At 41.0% G+C, this 25,941-nt stretch overlaps 1 protein-coding gene across 2 annotated transcripts in view; it reads right to left on the bottom strand.

Moving 5' to 3' along the window:
• Nucleotides 1–24,311, bottom strand: part of HACD2 (3-hydroxyacyl-CoA dehydratase 2) — a 40,148-nt gene extending 15,837 nt beyond the window's left edge. The window contains exons 1-4 of one of the 2 annotated variants that reach the window (XM_050917179.1): nt 24,166–24,233; nt 21,513–21,552; nt 16,408–16,525; nt 15,932–15,950 (exon numbers count right to left, since the gene is read on the bottom strand). In XM_050917179.1, coding sequence (XP_050773136.1) covers nt 15,932–15,950; nt 16,408–16,525; nt 21,513–21,538 — 163 coding nt within the window. In that variant the 5' untranslated portion in view covers nt 21,539–21,552; nt 24,166–24,233. Of the gene's footprint in view, nt 1–15,931; nt 15,951–16,407; nt 16,526–21,512; nt 21,553–24,165 lie in introns of both variants that reach the window. The other variant, XM_050917178.1, reaches the window with a different exon arrangement.
• Nucleotides 24,312–25,941: the final 1,630 nt, after the last annotated feature.

Here is a 25,941-nt window from a genome sequence, read left to right as displayed (position 1 = left end):
TGAAATGCAGAGAACCAGCTCAGTTTGGGACTGACTGGGAAGAAAAAGAGACTAGCAGTTACAATGTCATGTAAGAAATGTGTGGGCCAAGAGCCATCTGAAGACTTGTCTGCCAGAGTCTCCTTGAGAGGAGGGGAGGCGTGACACAAACTGTTAGTCTGATTTGTTACCAGGACCTGTTGGGGCCATTAAGGCAAGCAATTAAAGCCTGAAAGAAAAGGGCTGAAAGCTGAGCCAAGCAGGGTTGAAAATTCCTTTAGTTTGCGTTTATGTTGCACTTTGACTTGGGGAGGCCGTTATTATAGAAGAGTCTGAATTCTCAGTGACTTAGCCAGACAGCTAACCCATATCCATCACCAAAGTGTGCTGAAGACTCCCTTGGGCAGACTGAGGCAAAGGTGCTGCAGTGCCACACAGAGTGAGTGCTATACCACAAGAACATATACCAAATGTGACAGACTCTCTCTTTTACCTAGCTGTTGTTCACAGGACTACTAGTCCTGACTAGGACCCAAACTGGATCCGAGCCCATCCGACCTGACCCAACGAAGGTCAAGTCATTTTTGAACCCAACTTGACCCTTTCCCCTGAACCTGAGTTAGTGCCACTGCTGCTCTCTCCTGCCCATCGGGTTTAGTGAATGCCAGTAGTGGAATGTCCCAGTGTCTGTGCGCCTGCTCCTGCTGTCTCCGCTGCAGTGTGCACACTATGGAGTGAGAAGCACTGTGACTTCTTGGCACACTCCCTGCAGCATACAGACATGGTGGTTGACAGAAATGAGGAAAACAGTCACCACTGCACTGACCTTATATGCCAGAAAAAGTCATCACAGGTCACCCAACCCAGTTCCAAGAGAGTCTGGTTGTTTTCTAACCCAAACCTGACACTTGTAGTGGGTTCCTGTTAGGTTTGGATCAGGTTGCAGGGCTCCGCCAGAAAGAGCTATGTAGCACCTATTTGGGATTAGCCACTTTTCTGAGCTAAATGAAACGCTGTCCCAGAGGCTATCTTCACTGCAACTGTTAGGTTGAGTTAGTATGCTTCACTTACTCCACCAGCCTAGCTCAAGTGAGTGATCCCTTCACAAGACACTCAACTGACATTTTTACAATAAAACCCCTATTTTATGAACTAATTAGGGACTGAGTTTCTCAAAATGAAACATCTTAGTCACAGTAGGAACAACACATAAATTGAAGTCTGATGCACTGCATCACTTTCTTTTTGTCCTTCAAATGACTGCAAAGTGATTTCCAGTGCACTGAAGGTATCAGAATGCAAAGGGATGTTGACTTGTTCTTCAGACTTCACTTTTGTTATGTGTCCCCCACTCCCCAAATTGGAAATACGATTCCTATAACAGATCATTCATAAGGCTGGTGTTTGTAAAAATTGAGGTTCTACTGTATTAAATTCTCAGAGATGTTGGATTAGGATCCCCACTTCATTACTGACAGGTCAGCTAACTTGAGCTAGAGATTTTTGTGTGTGGACAGAAAGAATTATAGCTCAAGCTAACAATGCAGTGAAACAAGCACTCAGTCACAGTGAAAAGCAAGAGTCTAAACCCAAATGGGAGACCAAACTGACCGGGTAATTATGATTGTTGTGTAACTAAGCTTGCCTCCATCTGTCTGCTAATCAACACTAAAGCCATTCTACACTAGCAAACTTGCAGCTGCATTGCCACAGCTGTGCTGCTGTAAAATTGCTCACGTAGCCGCTCTATGCCGAACTCTCCTGTTGACATAATAAAACCACCCCAATGAGCGGCCATTGCTATGTTGGCAGGAGAGCCGTCTCCTCACCAGCACTTATGCAGGCAAAACTTGTATTGCTCAGGGATAGTGTTTTTCATACCCCTCAGTGACATAAGTTTATCCGACCTAAGTGGTAATATAGAGACATTGCCTATGAAACCTCATGACAAACACAACTTTACCCTCTATTCTAACATATCCATTCCAGGATGCCTCACACCAGAGTTATCGAATACCTTACAAAAAGGCTGGATAAAAATCAATGATTTAAAAACAAAAAAAATATTCTTTTTTAATTTTAATTGGATTTTTTGATAAAAAGCTTTTTGAGAAAAAAACCTATCTAAAGATAGTTATAATTAAGATATATCTTTGAGATATAATCTCATATCACGGAATCGGGACTATGAATTCTAATTCTATAGTATGAGACAATATATTAATGTAATGGTTAAGAAAAGATTTGTAAATGAGTGCCAATAGTTCATGGATTAGGGATCCAATCTTATGGGGTTCCAGGGGCTTCTGTATAGATTATTTAGGTTAATCTTTCTAGCTACCCAATGGGACTCAGTGTCAGTCTAGAAGATACCATCAGAGATGCTTAGTTTTGCAGTTCTCAAACTCTGGATTTGTGTCTCCAGAGATAACATGCTTGTTAACAGCAAAAATGGTTTTAAATAAATACATAATATATAGAGGTGAGAAATAAGAGACCTCAACCCTATTGTCCCTCTGCAAATTTGTGTACACAGAGTGAATTCCTTACCCAAAAAGTTCAATGAATAGAAGATTGTTGAGGGTGGAATAGATCTGGACAAGAAGAAGTCTGGTGATAAATGTGAGAAGGGAGGGACAGGCAGTAGAAACAAAAGTGAAACTGTTTGAGCAGCATATTCCAGAAGCCTTGAGGTCTTTCCGAGTGTAGCCTTCATTGATTGGAGATCTACCATACCATTCTCTCACTAGAAGGGAAAACCTATAATGGCAGCAGACCATAAAAGAGACCCAGTTTGGGAATATTTTAATGAAGTTCCTCTATTTGTGGGTAAGACAAGCATGTGTGCAAAATGCAAACAGTGCAACAAAGAAATGCAAGGCCTGGTTGCCCAAATGAAACAACATGATGAGAAGTGTTCCTTCTCAGGAGGAGCTGCGTTGAAGATGATGAAAAGAACCTGTCTGAACATGCAGGATCTTCAGGCTGGTAAACTTTTTTACTTCATACTTCTTTCTTAAGGACTGCCTGTCTTTCTTCTGGACTATTCTTGAATTCTCATGTTTGAGCAAAAAATACAGTAGTTACTCTATGGCACTATCATTTTAGATGCAGTTGTGATAAAAAATAAATAGCTTAAATAAGCAGGTTTTCCTTTTACAGTTTCACTAAATAAGCAGTATGGTAATAATAATTAAATAACTGCATTGACTTATTTTGTTTAGGAGAATCCATCCTCAACATATAGGATTCTGAAGACTATCCACCTACAAGAACACCATCATTTTCTGTAGTTTCAGAACTATCTGCCAATGGTAGTGTTTCAGGCACACTATGTATGTCACATAGCCACAGTATATCTCACCTGTAGCAAAAAGAAAAAAAAATCTCCATCATCCAGAAACAACCATAGATAAGTTTGTGATAAGAACTAGGAGATTACAAAAAGAGGTAACTGATGAAAAAAATGCCCGGTTTGTTTATGCAACAAATGCTCCTTTCCATATGATTAAGAACCCACACTTCATTAACATGGCTCAGTCAAAGACCAGGATACAGTCCACCCAACAGAGCAGATGTTTCAGGTGAATTGTTGGAAAATGTATATGAAAGAGAAATTGCGCAGTGTGAAAAAGGTCTAGAGGGGAAAATTGTTAACCTGAGTCTTGATGGGAGGAGCAATGTCCACAATGATCCTGTTGTATGTGCTTGTGTGACAACAGAAGAAGGGAATGTCTTCCTTACAGAAACAACTGATACATCGTAAATGCACACACAGCAGAATACTTACAAGAAGGAGCAGTAAAAGCTACAATAAACTGTGAAAAAAAATTCAACTGCCTAGTACACAGCTTGGTCACAGACAATGCTGCAAATATATCCAAGATGAGAAGAGAGAGTCCCAAGCTAACAACATATGGTTGCAGTGCTCATTTGATGCACCTCCTAGCCAAAGACTTCAGCGTTTCAGAAATAGAGGCTAATGTTGAAACTGCAAAATATTTCCGTAACAACCACTTTGCAGCAGCTGCTCTGAAAAAAGTGGGAGGAACCAGGCTAACTCTCCCACGAGATGTGCGACAGAACTCAGTAGTGGACTATTTTGAGCACTATATCAAGAACTGGCCTAATCTGATGAGAGTTTGTGAACAAAATCATGAAAAAATAGATGGCACCGTCACAACCACAGTTCTCAACATTGGGCTTAAGAGAAATGTTGAACACATGCTGAGTAACCTGAAGCCTATTTCTGTAGCCTTGAACAAAATGCAGGGAAATAGCTGTTTTATTGCTGATACTGTTGAAATGTGAAGGAACTGAGTGAGATCTTAAAGAGAGAAATATGTAATGACAGAGTTAAATTATAAGCATTAAAAAAACAAATGGGACAAGCACTATCTCCAGCTCATTTTCTTGCAAATATTCTCGATACAAGGGTCAAACCTTAACTGCTGAAGAAAAGGAGTTGGTTATGACATGGCCATCCAGCAATCATCCCTCCATAATGCCAACTATAATAAATGTCAAAGCTGAGGGTGAACCATTCAAGAAATATATGTTTGCCGATGATGTTTTAAAGAAAGTCACACCAGTGAACTGGTGGAAGTCACCTAAGCTCTTGGATTCAGAGACTGCTGAAGTGACAATCTCACTTTCAACAGCAGTAGCTTCTTCTGCCGGTGTAGAAAGAATATTTTCTTCCTTTAGACTAATTCATTCCAAATTGTGATATTGTTCGGGACCTGAAAAAGCAAGATAGCTTGTTTTTCTTTTCCAGATTATGAAGAAACAGGAAAGTGAAGGTGAAGACAATTGAGTTAGCTGCAGAAGCCAATATTTTAAGTTTCTCATGTTGACCTGGCTGACACTGTGGATTTAATTTTTTTTTTTAATATTTAACTATTTTAAACAGTTTTAACAAACCTGATTTTAAAAAACTTGAATGTTTAACTAAATTCAAAATTCATATGCTTGTTTTGTTAAAATATTACGTTTGCTGTTGAAGAAAAAAATTCAGAATACATAACGTTGTTGTTTTAGTTAAAACAATTTAAATGTCTGTCTGGTGATGTTCTTCTCCTAATACAGCATGGCAAGAAAATCCTCCAAATATTAATAATTAACCTGTTGAATTGGAGATAGTTCACCTCCCAATGACTCCATAAATATCTGCTTCAATTACCTTTGGTAAATGAAATAACCAATCATTCATTTTCTGATATAGCTGTAAAACTAATTTGAAAATAATGTACTTTTATGTAGAAATCCATGATTAAAATGAGTCTTCCTGACTAGTGATTTAAATCATATTGATTTAAATCAAATCCATTCTGCTTACAAACAAACCTCACACACTTTCTGTAGGCTGAGCTCAATTAACATACCACAGGCTCCTTGCAATCCTCCAATCCACCCGCACCAGCTCCCTTTTGTGCCATCTTCTCATTCCCCTCTATTTCAAGGACTCCCTATACTCCCTCACCTCTCCTTCATCCAAGGGGCTGTGTGCCCCTCATCCCACTTCCACCACATACAACTGGCTCTGTTTATGTTTGTATTCCCCCCGCCCCCCATGTCAGGGTCTCCCCATTCTCCCTCTTTACCTCCTTCTCAACCCACCATTATTATTATTTTTCTGTCTGGGAGATAAATCATTCAGGGTTAATATTTATTTGGATGGGCAGAAATGAGATATTAAAGGCTGTTATGTTGGAAGGTGTTAATGAGTGCCATCAACGTTTTCATATATAATATGCAGCGTTGTTGTAGCTGTGTTGGTCCCAGGATCTCTCTTATTGGGCCAACTTCTGTAGGTGAAAGAGAAAAGCTTTTGAGCTTACACAGAGCTCTTCTTCAGCTCACCTCCCACCCTGCAGGTTCCTCAAGCTAGCTCCAGCCCAAGCCCAAACATCTATACCTCAATTAAACAGGCCCTTAGCCTGAGCCGTATAAGCTCGAGTCAGCTGGCACAGACCAGCAGTGGGTTTTTAATTGCAGTGTAGACATACCCTAAAAGGCTTCCAGATGTCAAGGGGAAAAAGACAGCCAAGGATATAGTTGAAGCTATTAGTGGAAACACTGTTTGTGAAAGAAGAAGTATGCCATTGTGTTGACTGAAAATATTTTGGGACATTACACTAACAGTGTCTTACACAGAGAGCTGAAAAGTTTTATTGTGGACAAATAAGTTTATGGGACTTATGGAGTAACATGAACTAGAGAGACTGAAAGCTCAAACACATTAGAATGTTCAAAATTAACACAGATTCACCAAGGCAAACAACCACACAATTTGCAAATTTTAAAATTTCAAATAAAAACTTGTTGGTAACAATTTAAATCATTGAAATCCTGATACTCCTGAAAGAATGAGTAAAACAACTTGAAAAATAATGCAGGCACAAAGGATAAGACAGTTCTTACCATACATAAATCAAATATTTGTAAGTAATTCAGTAAATAACTTGGCATTTAGGCATTCTGCTAATAGCAACCACTCTGCTGAAAATATGCCAATTTCTCTCATAAGATGCGATCATGGGATGTACTTTCCACTGTGTGAACTTTCAGAATCCATATGATGGTCTCAGCTGGATTTAATGAATGATGAACTGAAATTAATTGTAGCAAAACAGACAAGCCCACCAGTCATTCTTTAAGAGTGATGTAAAGTGCACCAACAAAACCCTACTGAAGACAGCTAAGAATATAGCAAGGGAATTTGATTTGACCAACAGGAATAGTTGCTAAACACACAGACAAAACTCAGGATCTGGAGGGAAAGCAGAGTGTGCGGCTCAGTGGAACTGGAAGCCAGATTACAATAATCAACTTCATAGCATGGCTGAACTCTAAAGCAGGCAAGCTCCATAAGACAGAAGAACCTCAGGGAGAAAGGCAGCGTGACATCTGACCACTCAAGTCTAAAATTTTTCCAAGGAACTGTTTCATGTAATTCCTAGATTGCCATAAACTATTAAACTGAACTTTCAGCTCAAATTCAATGACTATTATTTGACAACATATAGTTCTGTGAAAGGAGTTCCAGGGCAAAATGCAATATGAGTCCAGAAAGTACAATCAGATGCTATCAACAAAAAGGCTGCAAAATGGATGCAGAGTACTGGGAGGTGTCCCTTAAGAACAATGAAGAGAAACTGGGATAAATCAGGACATGTTGGAGACCATCCAAGAGACATTTTGAGAAGAACTGTGAATACTGCTATCAGCAGCCATTTATAGATCAGTCTGGTTTGAGAAGCCTGGGAGAACAAGCACAAATAGTATAGTGCTGATGTTTTGTATTAGACACCTAAGCAAAATGGTTTAATTTATAAATCAACATTTATTGCTTTGAGATTATTTAAAGGCCAGCCTTTGCAAGAGATTGCAGAAAAGAGGAGTGAAAGAATTATAAGTCCTTATTAATACTTCTGAAAGAAAACCCTGTTTCACTTTAAGTTTTCCAACTATCAAGGACCATTTTTAAAATGAGTTCAGATTATTTTGGAGGGACAGTAACTGAGTGATCACCTTGGGGTAACAGCAGAAAGTTATGTTAATCTGGGAGATTTATTAATGTTACTAGTTTATAACTGCAATCACCTTTCCTGAAATGATCAGCATTGGTTAAATATAATCCAATGATTTATGATAATAGGCTGTTAAATTCCACTTTGGGATAGGTAATTCTTATGTACGAAGTGTAATAAGCCTGTGAAAAATATTTCCCATTTGCTTTACAGAAGAATGGCACTTGAAAATAATTCTGTTAAATAATAATTTTATGTTTAAAAGAACTGAACACTAACATACTGTTAAGAAATAATGTATCTATTCATGGTAATGGGTATTAGAAATTGTAATTTTTACTAAAATAAAGAAAAGCTTGATTTCTGAAGAAGGATATTAGACTCAGAGACTTTAGGGTCAGAAGGGACCAATATGATCATCTAGTCTGATCTCCTGCACAAAGCGGGCCACAGAATCCTACTCATCCACTTCTATAACAAACCCCTAACCTATGTCTGAGTTATTGAAGTCTTCAAATTGTGGTTTGAAAACCTCAAGCTGCAGAGAATCCACCAGCAAGTGACCCACGCCCCACGCTGCAGAGGAAGGCGGAAAACCTCCAGGGCCTCTGCCAATCTGCCCTGGAGGAAAATTCCTTCCCGACCCCAAATATGGCGATCAGCTAAACCCTGAGCACGTGGGCAAGACTCACCAGCCAGCACTCAGGAAAGAATTCTCTGCAGTAACTCAGATCCATCCCATCTAACATCCCATCACAGACCACTGGGCATACTTACCTGCTGATAATCAAAGATCAATTGCCAAAATTAAGCTATCCCATCATACCATCCCTTTGATAAACTTATCAAGCTTAGTCTTAAAGCCAGATATGTCTTTTGCCCCCACTACTCCCCTTGGAAGGCTGTTCCAGAACTTCACTCCTCTAATGGTTAGAAACCTTCGTCTAACTGCAAGTCTAAACTTCCTAGTGCCCAGTTTATACCCATTTGTTCTTGTGTCTACATTGGTACTAAGCTTAAATAATTCCTCTCCTTCCCTAATATTAATCCCTCTGATATATTTATAAAGAGCAAGCATATCCCCCCCAACCTTCTTTTGGTTAGGCTAAACAAGCCAAGCTCTTTGAGTCTCCTTTCACATTCCTCAACTCAGAACAGAAAATCGGCTATCTTGATCAAGTGGCTGGTGACAAACCAAACATTATCAGCCTCTTGATAACTATTTTCTAGTAACTTTTTTAAGTGCATGGACTTTGCCTTCATGTGCACATGTCCAATACTTAATATACTGCAGGATCTTATCATAATACAAATAATTTATTTTATAAAATTACCAGATACTCAAATTAGGGACCAGTTTTATAACCTGTAAGCTACTACTGTACCTGTACTAAATTAAGCTAAAAGTAGCATTTGCAATTATTTCATTCAGGAAGAGTTTATATAGTTACCACTATTATAATAAAAAACGTTGTCAAACCCTCACTGGAACAAAAAAATTCAGATTGCTTTCAAAGGGCTGGTACACTTAAGCAATCTAGTGGTTTCTTCTAATGAAGTCTTTTCGTCCAAAGTAGTAGTATTCCCGCAAATAGGTAGGGAGAGATCTATTATGTTATATAAATTTTCTTTTATAATTTCATTAATTTGAAAAAAATCTAGCTTTCACAGTCATATTTCAAATTACAAGAGGAACTTTCTGAATGCAGAATTTCGTACTTTATGAAAATTAATTTAGTTTTAAAAATAAACATCCGGATTTGGTAGAGCAGCATAGTTACTGGTTACTGATTGCCTTTCATAGAAACACACAATTTTTTAGAGCAACAATTATTCAGAAAGCCAAAAACAATTGCATCAAACAGTATTAGACTGCCCTCTGCTGCTAGATATATCAATGTTTGAATTCAACTTTTCAACAGCAATATTTGGTTATACTGCAATACATTTTAAAACCAGAAAATTAACTGAGACTTGGTGCTAGCATCAGGAAATACTTCAAATTTAGGGGGATGCTTAGATGGTGTCTGGGACCTATCTGTTTTCAGATTTGTAGCTTTATGGATTTGGAATCATAAGGACATTGTGTTGATTGATCCTGTCTTTGAACATTTGTTGAATAAGGACTAAACAAACAGTCATATTTCAAATTACAAGAGGAACTTTCTAAATGCAGAATTTTGTACTTCTTTATGAAAATTAATTTAGTTTTAAAAATAAACATCTGGATTTGGTAGAGCAGCATAAGTGGGTTTCTTCACACTGTGGTCTTGATTCTGCAAAGATTTACAAACATTAACTACACACACTGTGAACAGTTTCCTAGAAATAGTTATAGGGCATGAAGTTAAGCAGGTGCTTAAGTACTGTATTTGCAGAATCAGTGCCCGTATGAGTAACACATAAGAATACTGAAGTAGCAACATTTCAGCACAAAGATCAATCAATTGCAAAAATGCCCTTCTTGCCATCATGTGAGGTGGGGGTTTGTAGGTCCATGCACTTCTGGACACACTGAAGCATTCTACTAGCACTTATGCACTGAAATCCAGACTACTTATATGGAGTTTACAGTTTCTATTAGGCAAGATATTGTCTGTGTATAGGCACGTTATTGTCTATTGTGTGACGGACTCAGACCGGAAGGCTATAAAAGAGTAGTGGAAGGCAAATATATCAACTTCAGAATGAGCAGGTTCCTGTTCCCTGGGTAGTCAATCAAAGGCTACTCTAGTCCAATCAAGGTCACCTGACACCAATTAAAAGTTAATGTCATTGGGCTAATGCAGGCACCTGACTCCAATTAACCGGCAAAGGGTCAGTTAAGGCAGAGATCCCCTTGAGAGGGGAAGCAGACTTAGGTCCAGGCAGGAGGCTGAATTGTGCCTACTGAGCTCTAAGGAGCAACAGAGACTATGAGTATTCCACCTTCCCACCTCCCATACTGGCCTGTGATGAAAAAGCTCAATAAGCTGTGACCATTGCTGCTATACTGAAAAAGGGGGGTCACACTGAGTGCCTTAACAAGCTTGTGAGGCCACTGAATCCACCTGGAAGTGCGAGACCCACCAATACAGGCTCAGAGCTTTGTCACACTGCGCACAGAACAGACAATATGCTAGGGTCTGAACTTGCAACCCTCGTTCACCTGAGGTAATCCTTACTTACCCAATTGGTCCCACTGAAGAAAGCAAGATTATTATTGGTAAGATCTGGAATAAATAGTGACTTTGCCTTGCCCAATTCTAAACTACATCTCCACATTCAATGACCAAAAAAACTAAGTTAACGAAGAGTTAAGGTTGCTTGGTGGTGGTGTCCCCTTGCAGAACAGTGAGTTGAGCAAAACTCAAACTTCTGAAAACTAGGAAATGCAAAATTAACACTACCCTCTTTCAGCAATGCCCTAGTATGCCCCACTGACACACATACTTTTGCTTTGCCAATCACAGAGTTGCTGAAATTTATAAGCTCGTCACATCCTTTTACAACCCACTCACTCTCACCCACAGGATTCCACTTAACACTATTAAAGGACAAAAAGAAGGAAGGTTGCTAACATTACCTTCTGGCTGCTCCCCTGAAGCTTGCAGTAGACAATGGGAATTATTTGGACAGACTCCAAGTGCCAGGAGTGTGTTAGGTGTGCCTACACTAAATGATGGAGGCAGCAGTCGGATCCATGCAGTAAAGATGTGTTTGTGATACATGGGTGGATTACCTTGAGTGACAGAGCTATGATTATATGGGGAAATCTATGTTTTGCATCCTCCAGTGTGTTAGCACAGGTAAGAGCTGCATGTATATATTCAGGATAAAATGTGCAAGGGGGGTTTATTAGAAAAAAGTATTGTCAGTAGTGAGCTGGGAATAACAGTCTAAGCATTTATCATCTGCATGCATGAGTGTGGTCAGTGTCAGGTGTAGCTGTACTGAATGGTGAAGGCAGTATTTAGCTCTGAGGTGTTTGTGAGATCTGTGGATTACTTTGAGGTGTGACAGCTGAGACTGATACGAGGAGATTGCTGTGTTGCACCCTTTGATGAGTGTGATGAAAGGGAAGAGGTGCATATGTCTCTTCAGGATGCAGTAGGCATCATTTCCTTGCAGACTGTGTACGTTACATCAGTAGCAGGCCATAGGGATTTATTACAAAGGATATTGTCAGCAGTGAAGTAGACAATAAGCAGTTTTTAATGATGGTTAAGTGTATTCTGTATGGTATGTCTACATTTGAGCTAGAAAGTGTGATTCCCAGCTCACTCAGATGTATCCGTGCTAGCTCTCCTCAAGCTACTTTTATGAGTACAAACCCACCTCGACCCTCTTCGTACATCCTTGGACACTATCCCAAGCTACCATCTATGCTACCCTGGGCTACACTGTTTTTATATATAATTTTTTGCACCTCCAAGCTCAAATGTAGACATACCCTCAGGGAAAGGCAGTTGTAAAAGATTACAGTAATTCTTAAATTGTACACGTGTGGTATTCTTTATGGGGAGTTGGTTAGGTGAGAGCCAATACCAGAATCTTGACCCTCCTGATTCTTATAGTCTCAAGGGCCATTGTATGTGCATATTGAAGTATGTTGTGATAACTGGCTGGTTGCAGAGCTGTACTGTTATCCAGCACGTCCACAAGTGGTGGATCACAGAACAACAACCTAAAGTGAATGTTAACTGCGAAATAAGCAGAGGTAGCTCTGACAAATAAGCAGTCATGGACCAAGCAGCAGCAGCACCACCAGAATGTGGTGGAGACAATGTTGTCCTTTTTGAAAAGCCGCATGTGCTCTCCAATGGTGCTGTGACATGGCGAATTCAGGCCATCATTATTATAAACCTGTCTAGCCCTCAATCTTTTGGGAGTAAGACCTTTAATGACTGATTAGGCAGAGGTCAACACTAGTATCCTCAATGGCTGTGAAGTTTAATATAGGCTGCAGTGGAGCAGTATATCTCCAGTTGTCTTGGTCTCCTTGCCAATGGATTAAGATCTTGTCCTGTCAAGAACCTGTGTGGAAACTGGTGTGCAATGGTTTCTTCACATTAAAAGAATCCATGCAGACATCTTTTATGGAACCACCACCTACCAGCACATACCTCAGTCCTTCAGAGGCCAGCTAATGGCAATGGGAACAAGATTGTGATGTCTGGGAGCTCCTAGTCATAAACTGGCATGGAAGCTGCAGTTACAAGATGGTTGTTAAGAACTCAGATGAGGCAGGAGTGCGTTTTCGGCAACTGTAACTGAATAGAAAAGGTGCCTCAAACACAGCTTGCATCACACCGCCAGTCTGCATTACCACATCCAGAGGAATCATCTTGTAGTGGCTGAAATCAGCAAAGTCATTTCATCTAATTTGGGACCTGGAATGTCAAGACTCTCATGGACCAACCTAATACTAATTGTCCAGAGCATCTTATCACAATTGTGGCCCAAGAAATTATGCAATATGTCATCAATATCACAGCTCTGAGCAAGACTCAATGAGCAGGAGAGGGGGAGCTTAAGGAACAAGGGAGTTAATGTACCTTCTTTTGAAAAGGAAAACCTGAAGAAAAATGTCAAACTCACAGCTGGATTTGACATCAAAACTGAACTTGTTAACCAACTTAACAAGCTCTCTCTCTGTGCTTATGTCTCTTTGATTGAAACTTGCAGTGAACCAATAGGCTACTGTTATTAGTGTGTATGCCCCAGCACTTGATGCCAGCGACGATGCCAAAGAAGAATTCTACACCAGCCTTGATCAAGTCTTCTTTGGTGTTCCAGTGACAGATTGGTTCATCCTTCTTGACAACTTTAATGCTAGAGTCAGATGGGACTTGGCTAGGAAAGTGTAGGAAAGATCACTTCAAACAGCATCCTCCTCCTTTACCAAATGTGCAGAACATGAACTTGTTATCACTAACACCTTGTTCTGCCAGTAAAACAAATACAGGACATCGTAACATCCACAATCCAAGCACTGGCATTTGATTGCCTATGTCATTGTCCAGGCCTGGGACTGCAGACATCTGCATTACTCAAGCCATGACTGGAAGCGACAACTGCTGGACTGATCATCACCTCATCTGCTCGATCACAACCAGCAGACTAGCCCCTAAACAGCTTCAATGGAAACGATGCAGACAGAAAATCAGTATAAGGACACTCAAAGATCCAAGAAAGAGGGACGTCTTCTGCAAATGCCTCAGCAAAAAAATGTCAAATGTAAAGAGACAACCGGAATGTGTCAGCAGGGTTTTCCCCAAATCCAGCATCCTCAATGCCTGCGAAGACGCACTAGAGTTCTCTGACAGGAAACACCAGGACTGATGATAATGATCGGAAGATACAACACTTGACTGATCACAAACAACAACTTTTGTGTCTGGCAGAACATCAACTCCGTGCAAAAGAAGCCAGCTCACCAACAAGCAAAGGCACAGGATGTAAAGATTCGTGACATAAAGAACAGAAACTTATTATATGTGTGGCTTCCTTAATGCCATTAAAACCATTTATGGCCCATGCATTTGGAGAGCAACCTCCTGAGATCTAAGGATGGAAGGGAGTTCTTCAAAGAAACTGAAGCCATCAATGCACACTGGAAGGAACACTCTGAAGATTTCCTCAATAGTGACTCTGCAGCTGACAGTTTCTTCACCTTCATCCCACAGTATCTGATCAGAGGTGAACTTGGAATACCTCCAACCCTGGAAGAAGTGTGCAGAGCTATTTAGCAGATGAAGACCAAAAGGCACCTGGAGTTGATGGAATCACTGCAGAAATTTACAAGCAAAGGGGAAAAGAAACTCACCTTACAGCTACATGCTTTTGTTCTCAAAATATGGAACCATGAGAAAATCCCAGATGAACTTAGAAATGCTATGACTGCGGCCCCGAGTATTTAAAAATCATGACCCCTCCCCTATACTATTCTGACTTAACCCCCGGTGTAGATAACTCTAGGCCAATGGAAGAATTCTTCCATTGATCTAGCTGCCATCTCTCAGGGAAGTGCAGCAGCGTCACTGTAGCATCTTCAGTGTAGATATACCCTTGGATGGAGGCTTAGGAATAAATTTATTCTTAGATATGTTAATTGACGTGTGTGTTCATAGCCATTGAGAGTCTGTGATTCATTCAGTCATCAGTACCTCTCACTTTAACAGTACAAAGCAGCAGAAGGAGCCAAGGCTTTGGACTACTAACGTTACCCCGCGCTCCCACGTGGCACATTGAATTTCAAAGCAATCTGAGGAATTGTTAGGATTTTGCAACACTTATGAGAGTTGAATTTAAAGCATATAAAATGGCAGGAATGAAAACACTCTACCAGTTTTTCTCTGTGGGTGAATGCATAGTGTAAAAAATAAAATGTATATTTTCCTAAATACTGTTCTTAATTTGGGTCCCCCAAAGAGTTAGTGGGTGCCATATACTACCTTGGATAAAACTTGACAGATTGACACAATTTTGACCCACATAACATCAATAGTTTGAGCTCGAGCTCTGGGCAAAAAAAGCCCATCTAGAAGCTTTTTTAAATAGGGCTATTGTGGGGGGGAGGTTATATCTTTGGAACCCCTTGGTCAACTTACTCCAGATTTGGCTGTCTAACCCTATGTGGCACTCTCCTGAGATGCACCACATTTCAAAGAAATCCAGTTAAGCATGTCAGTTTTAGAGGACTTAGAAAGCTCCACCTTTTAAACAGATGTATTGACGCAACCTTTCCCTACAGTGACAGTCCTGTGCCACTATAACAACAGAACATTGGGTCAAATCAGATCTAAAACACATGGAGTTTTATATTCTATTGGAATTTACCTCCCAGTTCGGAGATAATCAATTGCATCTAACTACCAGAAAAACCCAAAAAACTCTAGATACATTCTGAAAAGATAGTGTGTCTTCACTCTGTTTTGGATCATGTACTATAAGTCAGGGATTACAGTTATGCTCACAGTCATCTGATATTTTAGCTTCCTAGATAAAGGAGGGTGTTTTTGGAAAGGAAGGGTGATACAAAGAATCATAAAGATGGGTAAATTAAGGAAATAACTGCAGTGTTCTGTACTGCATTTATAAAGCACTTCAAGATTCACTATCAATGAAAGACTATATAAAAGTGTTCATTAAGTGATTATCTCTCTTTGTATTATTTACTTTAAGTTTGGCCACATTTTAAAATTGTGATTTCTCTAAAGTTCTTTGTCAACTAGAATTAACCTTTACCAAATAATAATTTAGAAAGAGACAACTGAAAGTAATTCTACTACATTTATACAGAAGCCAGAGAAGCTATGCAAGAATGAAACTGGGAATTTACTCCATAATATTAGTAACAAACTAAATAATGATTGTTTTAAATAAAATCAAAACAGCATTTTTTCCATGAGAAACAGAAAAATCAATTCCAAGCTTACCAAATGCACAATGTAGAATCTAGAACAAAAAGAAAATTCAAATCAATAGAGACACTTCATGTTTAATCATTTTTAAAACAGTTAGCTTTATCAGAACAGCATCCACGAACACTACAATAACGGGGAGTCTTTCAAAGTTCCCACTACTTGCTGCAGTTTTCAAGCATCAACATCTAGTTTTTCAGAAAAATACTGGGCATAAAATTTCAGCTTTGATGCTGTCTATCTTCCTAGAGCAGAGCAAGTTCTGTTACTTTATCGTTAACCCATCTGTAAAATAGGGATAAAAAACCTATCTCACAGAGGCATAAGACTTATTTCATTAATATTTGTAAAGCACACTGAAAATAAACAGTGCTAATTATTATTAGCTAATTTAAAATGAAGTGATGTTTAACAATAGTTTGTCACTTTGTCTCACCTAACACTCATGTAGTTGTCAGCAACATTTTTCAAAAAAAATAATCTACACCTACCTCAAGCAGAGCTCCAGTTTGGAAGAATTTCAAGGGCTTTTCTATTGAGTAGTAAAGACTATGGTAGCTACCCTTAGTCAGATATGCTCGGACTATACCAACTGCTATAACAAGCCATCTGGAAAAAGAGAAGAAAAGACTGAAGATAAGCGGATATTAAATTGAACACGTATACGGAGAATGAACAAAGCTAAAAAGTTACCCTCTGAACTAGAAAAATAATTTCCCATCCTTATCTGCTAGTTTTCAGTTAACAGTCATTCAACAATCCTCCACAATGTCAACAGTTGGCCAAAATTCTGAAACCCTGCAAGGACTTCAAAGCTTGAATGTGTACAAACCATCACTTTTAAGAGTTAAGTCTTATGCACTTTTTGAATGTCTTACAGTACTGAGCATACAAAAATATCCTTAACACCATGGTAAAAACAAAAACTATCCCTTAATAACCCACGCTTAATTAAAATTTAGTTATTGAGGGGTGTTCATGCCATTAAAATTAACATTGTCTTCAAGATTACATAATAGACCCCTTTTGGAGGGTTTAATTACTTGGTAATTATCAAGCAGCCAATCAATCAATATTTACTGGTGTTCAGAGCTCTTACAATACTATAGCTTTATGAAGCCTACCATATAAATAGGAAATTAAATTTTAAAAGACATTAATTTTAGGGTTGTGATTCAATGTAATCTTCCCCATTCATCATAAGCCTCCCCAATCAATGTACATGACAGCCTGTCAGTCTTCATTTTTAATTTCTTAAAATTTCTTCAGAAACTGCTACAGGTAAGGAAGTTTCTCTAAGTAAACTGAACCTGGTGAGTAAAGTCCTCAGCACAGGAAAGGACCCGCATCATATTAAAATAAAAACAAACAAACAAATGGCGGATGAAAGATGCACATAGTACAATATTACCACATATCTTTCTCAATAATATGAATAAAGTAATGGACTATTAAAAATATTGTAAGAAAGACTATTATGGTACCATAGACATGAATCCATAATTAAGATTACAACCAGGATTGCATCATAAACCCCAATTTTAATTCACCTATAACTTGTTAGGAAAATTGCCAAGTTTATTCTAAAGACAAAGGACAACTTTTCTGCAAAATCTGAAATTGGTTAAATTGTTTGTTATAAGTCATTAACTTTCCCTGATTTGAAATTTTGATTAGAGTGTAATGTTTCATTGGGTCCCTCAGACAGACTTTCAGTAAGACTACAGAGAGCCTATGCTCTGCAGGACAGCAAGGGAAATCGATACTGAGGAACTCAAATTTCAGGGCAGTGTGAACTCAGCAGAAAGCAAGGATCCTGGGGATTCAGTTCTGCAGCGCTGGGAGATGTATGAGAAGCCATGAGCTGGCCCAACAGCTTTATAAACAATGCTGTTAACAGACAAAAACACAGTGAATTTTAATTTCAGATTGATTGTTGCAGGATGGGAAGAAGAAAGCAGTGTTACAGGCCTGGTCAACATAGCTACATCACTCAGAGATATGAAGAATCCAGACTTCTGAGCAACATAGCTAAGCCAAACTAACCTTCAGTGTAGACAGCACTAGGTTGACAGAAAAATTCTTTCATCAACCTAGCTACTGACTGTAGAGAGATGGATTACCTACACCAGTGGGAGAACCTCTCCTGTCAGCGTAGGTATACTGTCTACACTGAAGCGCTGCAGCTGTGCTGCTGTAGTGTTTCAAGTGTAGACAAGCTCTTAGTTGACAGACTGAAGCTATATGTGCAGATAAGCGTAGTGCTGATATAGCTTTTTGAGTACATAATATGATTTTTCACATGGAATGGTACTGAAGACATTGCATGAACTGTGAGTGTATTTCAATTTTTTTTCCTACTATCCTTGTTTATTTCCAATGTATTAAAGGCTTAAGAGTTTTTTTTGCCCTTAAATGTTAGTGTACATACATCATTCCAACTTCAATGGTAAACATCAACCTTTTCTTTTTTTGTTTAAACTTTATTTTTAATGTTTTAAACACAGGCTTTTCAATGCCCAAATAAAAGAACGTTGAGGCCCAAAGATGTGTACAGAGTAGCATTCACTGACGCAATTAAAAAAAGCTATTTTACTTCCATCTCCACTATTTCTAGAAAATGGGAACAATGCCTTGATAAACTAAGTATTTACTATATGTAAAGAGTTAAGTTATTTAGCTATTCAAAAGACTGCTATTTAAAATATGCCAGGATGTTACTGTAATACCAGTAAGATTATCCTCTGCAACACACAAGGATTCCCTTTGAAACTAGATTGTCAGAAAGTTGATATTGTCTTGTTTATACCTGCAAGTGCCTGTTTCTCTCTCGTTCTTCAGGTTTGTTGAGAAATTGAGCTAAAGCTCCAAGTTATGCGTGGTGGCATAACAACAGATTCCCCTGCAGCAGACACAGATTACACCCACATCAAGCAACTGGTAAAGTACATGGGGTTCTAAAGTAGCTCCATCCTTTTTCCTGCCTTTTTCTCTCTCTTCTGTTGGATGGCTGATTTTAGAAATACTGTGAAGTACAACAATTTCAATTACAGTCTCTTTTAATTATAAAATGACTATATTTTAAAATGCATTTAGTGCTGAAAGCAGTAATCCAGACAAAATTTAAAGCTTCTCTTTTTAAGGACTTAATATTTCTGTCCTCAACTTCCTTCCATCCCACACAGATCTTATGCTGTGCCTAAGTTTCTCATTTGATTGCTCCTTTTATCTTCCTTTCCCATTCAACGATAGCTGCTATCCTTTGTAAACATGCAAAAGCCTCAAAATTGATGTATTCCAAGTTCTGTTTAGCTACTGAACTGGTACAGTATAGGTAGCAACCTTGTAAGCTTCCCCATTATGGCTCAACACTGACTTGAAGGGCCCCCCCACCTTAAGGGCTGAGAGAAGTCAGGATTAATGTCAGCCCAATACACTGCCTCCCACGGCCACTCATGTGACACCTAATGCACGGATAGGTTTTGTTGATCTGGACATCCATTCACTAGGAGATGGATTAAGACCACCAAATCATTTAAGATAGCACAAAAACAGTGAAAGATGGCTGCAACCACTGATCTGTTTTGGATTCCAACCAGACAGCTGAATAGCTCTATGCCCTGTTTTTGATATCTAGTTTTTAAAGAACTTCTGAGGCCCCATGGTGAGCTCTTATTTAAAAATGGTTCTATATAACTTTTGGTGGCCTTCTCCTTCACACAGAGCTTATTTGGTGTGGGAGGAAGGCAAGAATAGGGACTCCAGCATGTAAACGGGATCTTTATTATTTTCAGAGTTCATCTGCTCCCGCTGTTTATTCCTGACCTAAACTCAAATAGAAGATACAGCTGCGGGGGAGGGGGGGTGGAGAGGGAGGAATCTAGAGGGTTCCCAGCAGCTCCAGTTCCTGGCATGCTCTGAAGAAAGGAGGCCATGTGCAGGAAACTCCATACAAGCCCAGGACCCAGCATCTGGCTCTCTCCCCCTCTGGATCTCTGGGAGGACAGGAGGTAGAAGTGTCTGGACTCAAGGGGGCCCTGTAGCTGGGCTCTGGGGTGTGTGTGGGTGTCTGGGTTGGGGGGTGCACCCCATGGCTGGGCTCTGAGGGGAAGGGGTGGGGGTATCTGGACCCCTGGCTGGGAGAATTGTTGACAGGTATTTTGAAATAAATTACCAAAATAATTGACACTGGCATGATTATATTGTGTTATTTTAACGAATAAAATATGCAGAATTTTAAAATATTGCATGCAGACTTCAATGTTTTGGCGCAGAATTCCTCCAGGAGTAAAAGAGCAAGCATGGCACTTTACTAAACAAAAAAGTGACAGTCTCTCTCATGAATCAGAGGGGTAGCCGTGTTAGTCTGGATCCGTAAAAGCAGCAAAGAATCCTGTGGCACCTTAACAGACGTTTTGGAGCATGAGCTTTCGTGGGTGGATGTCATGCATCTGAGGAAGTGGGTATTCACCCACGAAAGCTCATGCTCCAAAACGTCTGTTAGTCTATAAGGTGCCACAGGATTCTTTGCTGCTCTCTCTCATGAAGAGCTTAAAATGGAAGTTCCTCCTTTATCCCTCATATGCCCACAAAACTGTACCCACATCTAAAAAAATTCTTACTGGCATTCTTTAGAACTCATCAGCCATTTTTAGGAAAAACTTTTTTATGTTGTAATATTCAGTTACAAAACAAAATTAAAACATAGTAGGTTTTTCTCTATTGTGTGGGGTTTGTCTGTCTGCCACAAGAGATCATCAGGTCATATTTGGACTGAAATTTGATATATAAAAAATTATTTAGAAAACTTCAACCTACAGAAATGTTTCTGCAATTCCTTCCTCCCCACCCTCCAAAATGTTTTGGCAATCAAATAATGCGGCATTGTGTTGATGCAGGAGAATGTGCAAACAAAATTAGACACTGACTATAAATAAACCTTAAAGGGAACTAATCTATGGTCACTGTCTAAGTCAGGGGTGGCGAACCTAGCCTGTTAGTTAATTTCATCCAGTCTGCTGCAGGGGGAATCCCTGAGCCTCTGTTCCACCCTGGGTTAGTGGCCTGCGGTTGATTTTTTTTCCCCTGTCGGTCAACAGCCGGTGACACAAAAAAGATTCCGCACCCCTTGTTTACGTTCAGAGAAATACAAAACAAACATGAAAATCAAAAGCAATGAAAATCAAGTTTTGATCAACACTTATTCTGTTCTAATAAAAGATTTTACTAACAGATAAGGTAACTTAAAAAACATTTAATCTGTAATTACAAAGTTTGAAATAACTCCATAAAAAAATTAAAACTATCTACCTTAGGTACTTATATAGCCCCCCACACACACACACACACACTATCTGAGCACCTCACAAGCTTTACGATAGTCATACCCATAACACCCTCCTGTGAGGCAGACAAGAACTATTATCCTCATTTTTCAGATGGGGGAAACTGAGGAACAGAGACTTGCCCAAGGTCACACAGGAATTCTATCTGGGGACTTGGTTTTAATTGCAAATTCTAAGCTAGTGCCCTAACCACTGGGACCATGCTTCTTCATCCCATTGCCACAAGCTTCCCCAAAGCAAAAACAGCCCACCTGAAATTTTGCAGGCCACACCTCATGAGAGTGCAGTTTTCTGGAAAGTTGGGCAAAAAATAAATAAATCAGAAAAGGAGGTTATAACAAGTGATAAAGAATTATATGGCTGCAGGGAACTGTCTGGATCATTTCCTTATTTATTTCCCCACTTGTGTGTGTTTTTTAAGGTGTAGATTTTTCACAAAGAAAGTAGTTGTTGCATTTAAATAAAGTTTGTGTGTATGTGAATGTAACAACTTCGCATTTCTACAAAATTCATCTGAGGATCTCAAAGCACTTTACAAACAAATGAAGTTCACAGCAGCCAAGTGATTCAGGCAAGTGTTTTTGCATCTGTAAAATGGGGAGTAACAAGCTCAGAGAGTTAATTTAGCTAAAGTCATATAGGAACATCACAGCAAGATGGAAAGCAAACCAGAGCTGCTGACTTCCAGCTGTGTATTTTATTTACCGCTCATGTAATTACACATTTATGAAACAAACAGTTTAATTATAGCAGATAGGAAGACAGAGATTTTTCTGTCCATTAGATAATCACAGTTTATATCATAAATGTGCATACGTTATACATTTCACAATAGATTTATTCTCATGCATAGCTGTGTGTGCCTGATGTGGGTTGGACTGTCTTGTCGTACAGCGATGCCTAAAGGAAAGTAAAATCATCCAGCAAGTTGAAATCCACCAGCTCACCATCAGTGATGTGTGCTGACATGAGATTATTTTAATAAAGATTTAAAAATAAGCATTGCACTCTGTGTCCTGCTGAAACATGTAACAAGAGAAGTTCATTACAAGAGGGAGGGACTTGAAACCTCATGAGCACTAATCATAAATGAGGGCATCTTCCTCCAAAGGAAGAAGACCTGTCAGATTTGTTTTCGCGGTACCACATCGACCAAGTCTCGGTTATCTGGATTCATTTTAAGGCTTCCTCCCCAAGTCCCTCCTCCTTGCAAAGGAAGATTTTCAGTCCACGTTTCAGCAAGACCCTAAAATTGCTTTAAAAAAAAAGAAAGGTCTCACTCAATTTGGCCCAGTATGACAGTCCCTAGTCACTTATTTATTATTTTGGAGACTCCAAGGCCAGAGGGGACCATGGTGATAAGCTAGTCCAGTGGTTTTCAGAGTTCGAGTTGCGAGCCAGTACTGTGCCGTGGAATCCAAGGCACCAGGTCACCTTGCTTAGCACCCAGGGGTCTTGGGGGGCAGCCAGTAAAAACTAGTAGTAAAACTAGTAGTTCCCTTGGAAGTGGCCAGCAGCAGGTACAGCTCGTAGGCAGGGGTGCCACCGGGCTCCGCATGCAGTTCCCCACCCCAAGCACCATCATAGAATATCAGGGTTGGAAAGGACCTCAGGAGATCATCTAGTCCAGGGGTTGGCAACCTTTCAGAAGTGGTGTGCCGAGTCTTCATTTATTCACTCTAAGTTAAGGTTTTGCGTGCCAGTAATACATTTTAATGTTTTCAGAAGATCTCTTTCTATAAGTCTATAATATATAACTAAAGTATTGTTGTATATAAAGTAAATAAGGCTTTAAAAATGTTTAAGAAGCTTCATTTAAAATTAAATTAAAATGTAGAGCCCCCCGGACTGGTGGCCAGGACCCAGTGTGAGTGCCACAGAAAATCAGCTCACGTGCCGCCTGTGGCACCTGTGCCATAGGTTGCCTACCCCTGATCTAGTCCAACCCCCTGCTCAAAGCAGGACCAAGCCCCAGATAGATTTTGAATGGCACCCTCAAGGATTGAGCTCACAACCCTGGGTTTAGCAGGCCAATGCTCAAACCACTGAGCTATCCCTCCCCTGGCCAATGGGAGCTGGGAGGTGCCTCCAGGTGAGAGCTAAGCAGAAATGCTTGCCAGCCTCCACCTAGGATCTGGACCTGTGGGCTGCTTCTGGAGCTCAGTGCGGTCTGTGGCGCCAGAACAGGCACGAAGCCTGCCTCTGCACCCCGGCTGTACCGCTGATCAGGAGCCACCAGAGATAAGCCCACACCCCGATCCCCTGCCCCAGCCCTGAGTCCCTCCAGATCTCCCTCTTGCACCTCAAGTCCCTCCTCCCCAGACCCACCCCAGAGCCTGCACCCCCAGCCCAGAACCCAGCCCTGAGCCCCCTCCTCCCCAGCTATCATTGGGTCAGGGGCATCAACACTTTTCTTCAACTGGGTCGCCAAAAAAAAAAGTGTGAAAACCACTGATCTGATCTGACCTCCTGTATAACACGAGCCACAGAACACCCCCAAAATAATTCCTAGAGCCGATCCTGAAGAATCCCCCCAGCTCCCCTCCTGTCGGGGCGGATTTGGCTGAACCTGGGAACAGCGTCTCCCGCCGATGGAAGGGCGGTTTCTAGAGGCGGGGCTCTGGGGCGAGGAAGGCGGATACCTGCTCTCCCTACCTGGGCTCTGAAACCCGCCCCTCAGACAAGCCTTGCAGCCCCCAGGAGAGCTTAGGCGGGAGCCCGCGGGCGAAGGCTGGTGCCCCGGGACCAGGCGAGGCAGGTGGAGGACGGGACCGGGTCCCCGGGCTGCTACCGGGCTCACGCCGGGAGAAGGTTGGCGTCCCCGGCATGGGATGCGGGTCCGCCCCAGCTAGCGCGGGACCCTGCCGAGAGAGTAGGCGGGAGCCGCGCCCCGCCCCGGCTTACCCCGCCGTCATCACCACATTGTAAATGACCAGATAGGTCGTAGCCAGAGCGCCCGGGCCCTTCCTCCGCCGGGGCTGCTGGCTGCCGTAGCCGTTATCCGCCCGGCCAGCGCCGCCGCTCCCAGACGCCGCCATGTTTGCCGCCCTGCCTAGGAACTGCCGGCTGCGCGGCCCCGCCTCTTCTCAGCACGCCCGGGCGGGGGCGGGGCCCTCCCGGCCCTGCGCGCTGGGGCGCCAGCGCCCGGTCGGGCCGGGGCGGAGCTGGTCTCCGTTCCCGCCAAGCCGCGGGCGGGAGCGGCGCTCTGGTGTCAAATGAGACCTGCGCTGCGTGCACGGGGCCCCTTCCCTGGGGAAGGCGCCTGTGAGGAGAGAGCCCCCTCAGAGCAGCCTGCGGCCCCGAGCATTTGAAAATCATGACCCCTCCCCCAGCTTAATGCCATCTGAGTACATGGCGGTTCTCCGTGTTTGCGTTCAGATGTAGCCGTGGTAAGTTTCATGGTTTGAGCTTTTCTCTGCACCCCCGTGCGCTGGACACGTAGCTGTTTTTAAAGGAAAGTTGAGCTGTTTCTGCAGTCACGTTACTCCATGAATTGGGGCTTTAAGGAAAACATCAACTATTACCAGATTCGGCAAGAGTTGGAAACTGCGATGCTTTGTCGTTAGAAGCCCCAAGCGCATTGCGCGGATGGAGAAAGACGGTGTTAGCTTTGTCCCTGAGAAGATCGATGATGAAATCCTGGTCCGTTGCAAAAGTCCTGATTTGAACAGGGCTAGAGTGGCTAAAGTGACTTGCATCCCAGTTACACAGCAAGTCAAGGGCAGAGTTGGGACTAGAGTCTAGGTTGCCCCACTCCCAGTCCTCTAACCACTCATGGCAGCCTGATCTATGGGCAGAACCCACATTTACCTGCATCTGGGTTTGGAGCAGGTGCTCGTGGATCTGCTTGAGAGACCGGTAGAGGACTGAAATGTGGATTAAGGAATAAAATGCACAATGAGTTATTTTATTTAAAAAAAACTCATTCATTTAATAGAATGATATGACTTCCATGCAATTTTTTAAAATACAAGGTAAAATCTCTCTTCTTGATCTCACTCCACAACTTTCAGTGGCTTGTTAGACCCAGGTATAACTAGAGCTAGTATAACTAGATGTTTTATATTGCCAGATTATTTTTTAATTTACAAAGTACAGCAATGAAGGGAGGAAATTAAATTATTTCTTTTACTGAAGTTATAAATATTCTGTGAACCCACTGTAGTTCTCACTTTGTCTTCTATGCTACAGGGCTTTATAGTGTAGCTGCTTTACAAGGATATGAGGAAATTAGTGTCTACACTATGGATACATGCACACACACGACATTGTCTCAGATACAGCATGAGCAAAGTCCAAATTTTGCTTTCACATAAACAAATACAACACCCACTGAATTCAGTGCACTATGTGCGTGTATCGAAAGTCAATTTGGCTTAAGGACCTTAAAGACAATTTACAATAAAACAGTTTTTAAGGCAATATTTATAGCATGGATTCTTTAACTAAATATGTAAAGAAATTTCAGTGAGGTCTAGGAATAAGGTTCTGTTGGGTCATTAATGGTTTAGGCCAGTGGTTTTCAACCTAAGGTCCATGGATCCATGGGGGTCTGCAGACTATGTCTAAAGGGTCTGTGAAATGTTGACATAGAATAGTGATTTTCAACTGTGGTCCACCAATCCCAGGGTGTCCACAGACTATGTCTAAGATTTCCAAAGGGGTCTGCACCTCCCTTTC

The sequence above is a fragment of the Gopherus flavomarginatus genome, chromosome 10 (assembly GCF_025201925.1).
Source record: "Gopherus flavomarginatus isolate rGopFla2 chromosome 10, rGopFla2.mat.asm, whole genome shotgun sequence".
Classification (NCBI taxonomy): Eukaryota; Metazoa; Chordata; order Testudines; family Testudinidae; genus Gopherus; species Gopherus flavomarginatus.
This window is presented reverse-complemented; position numbering and strand designations above follow the sequence as displayed.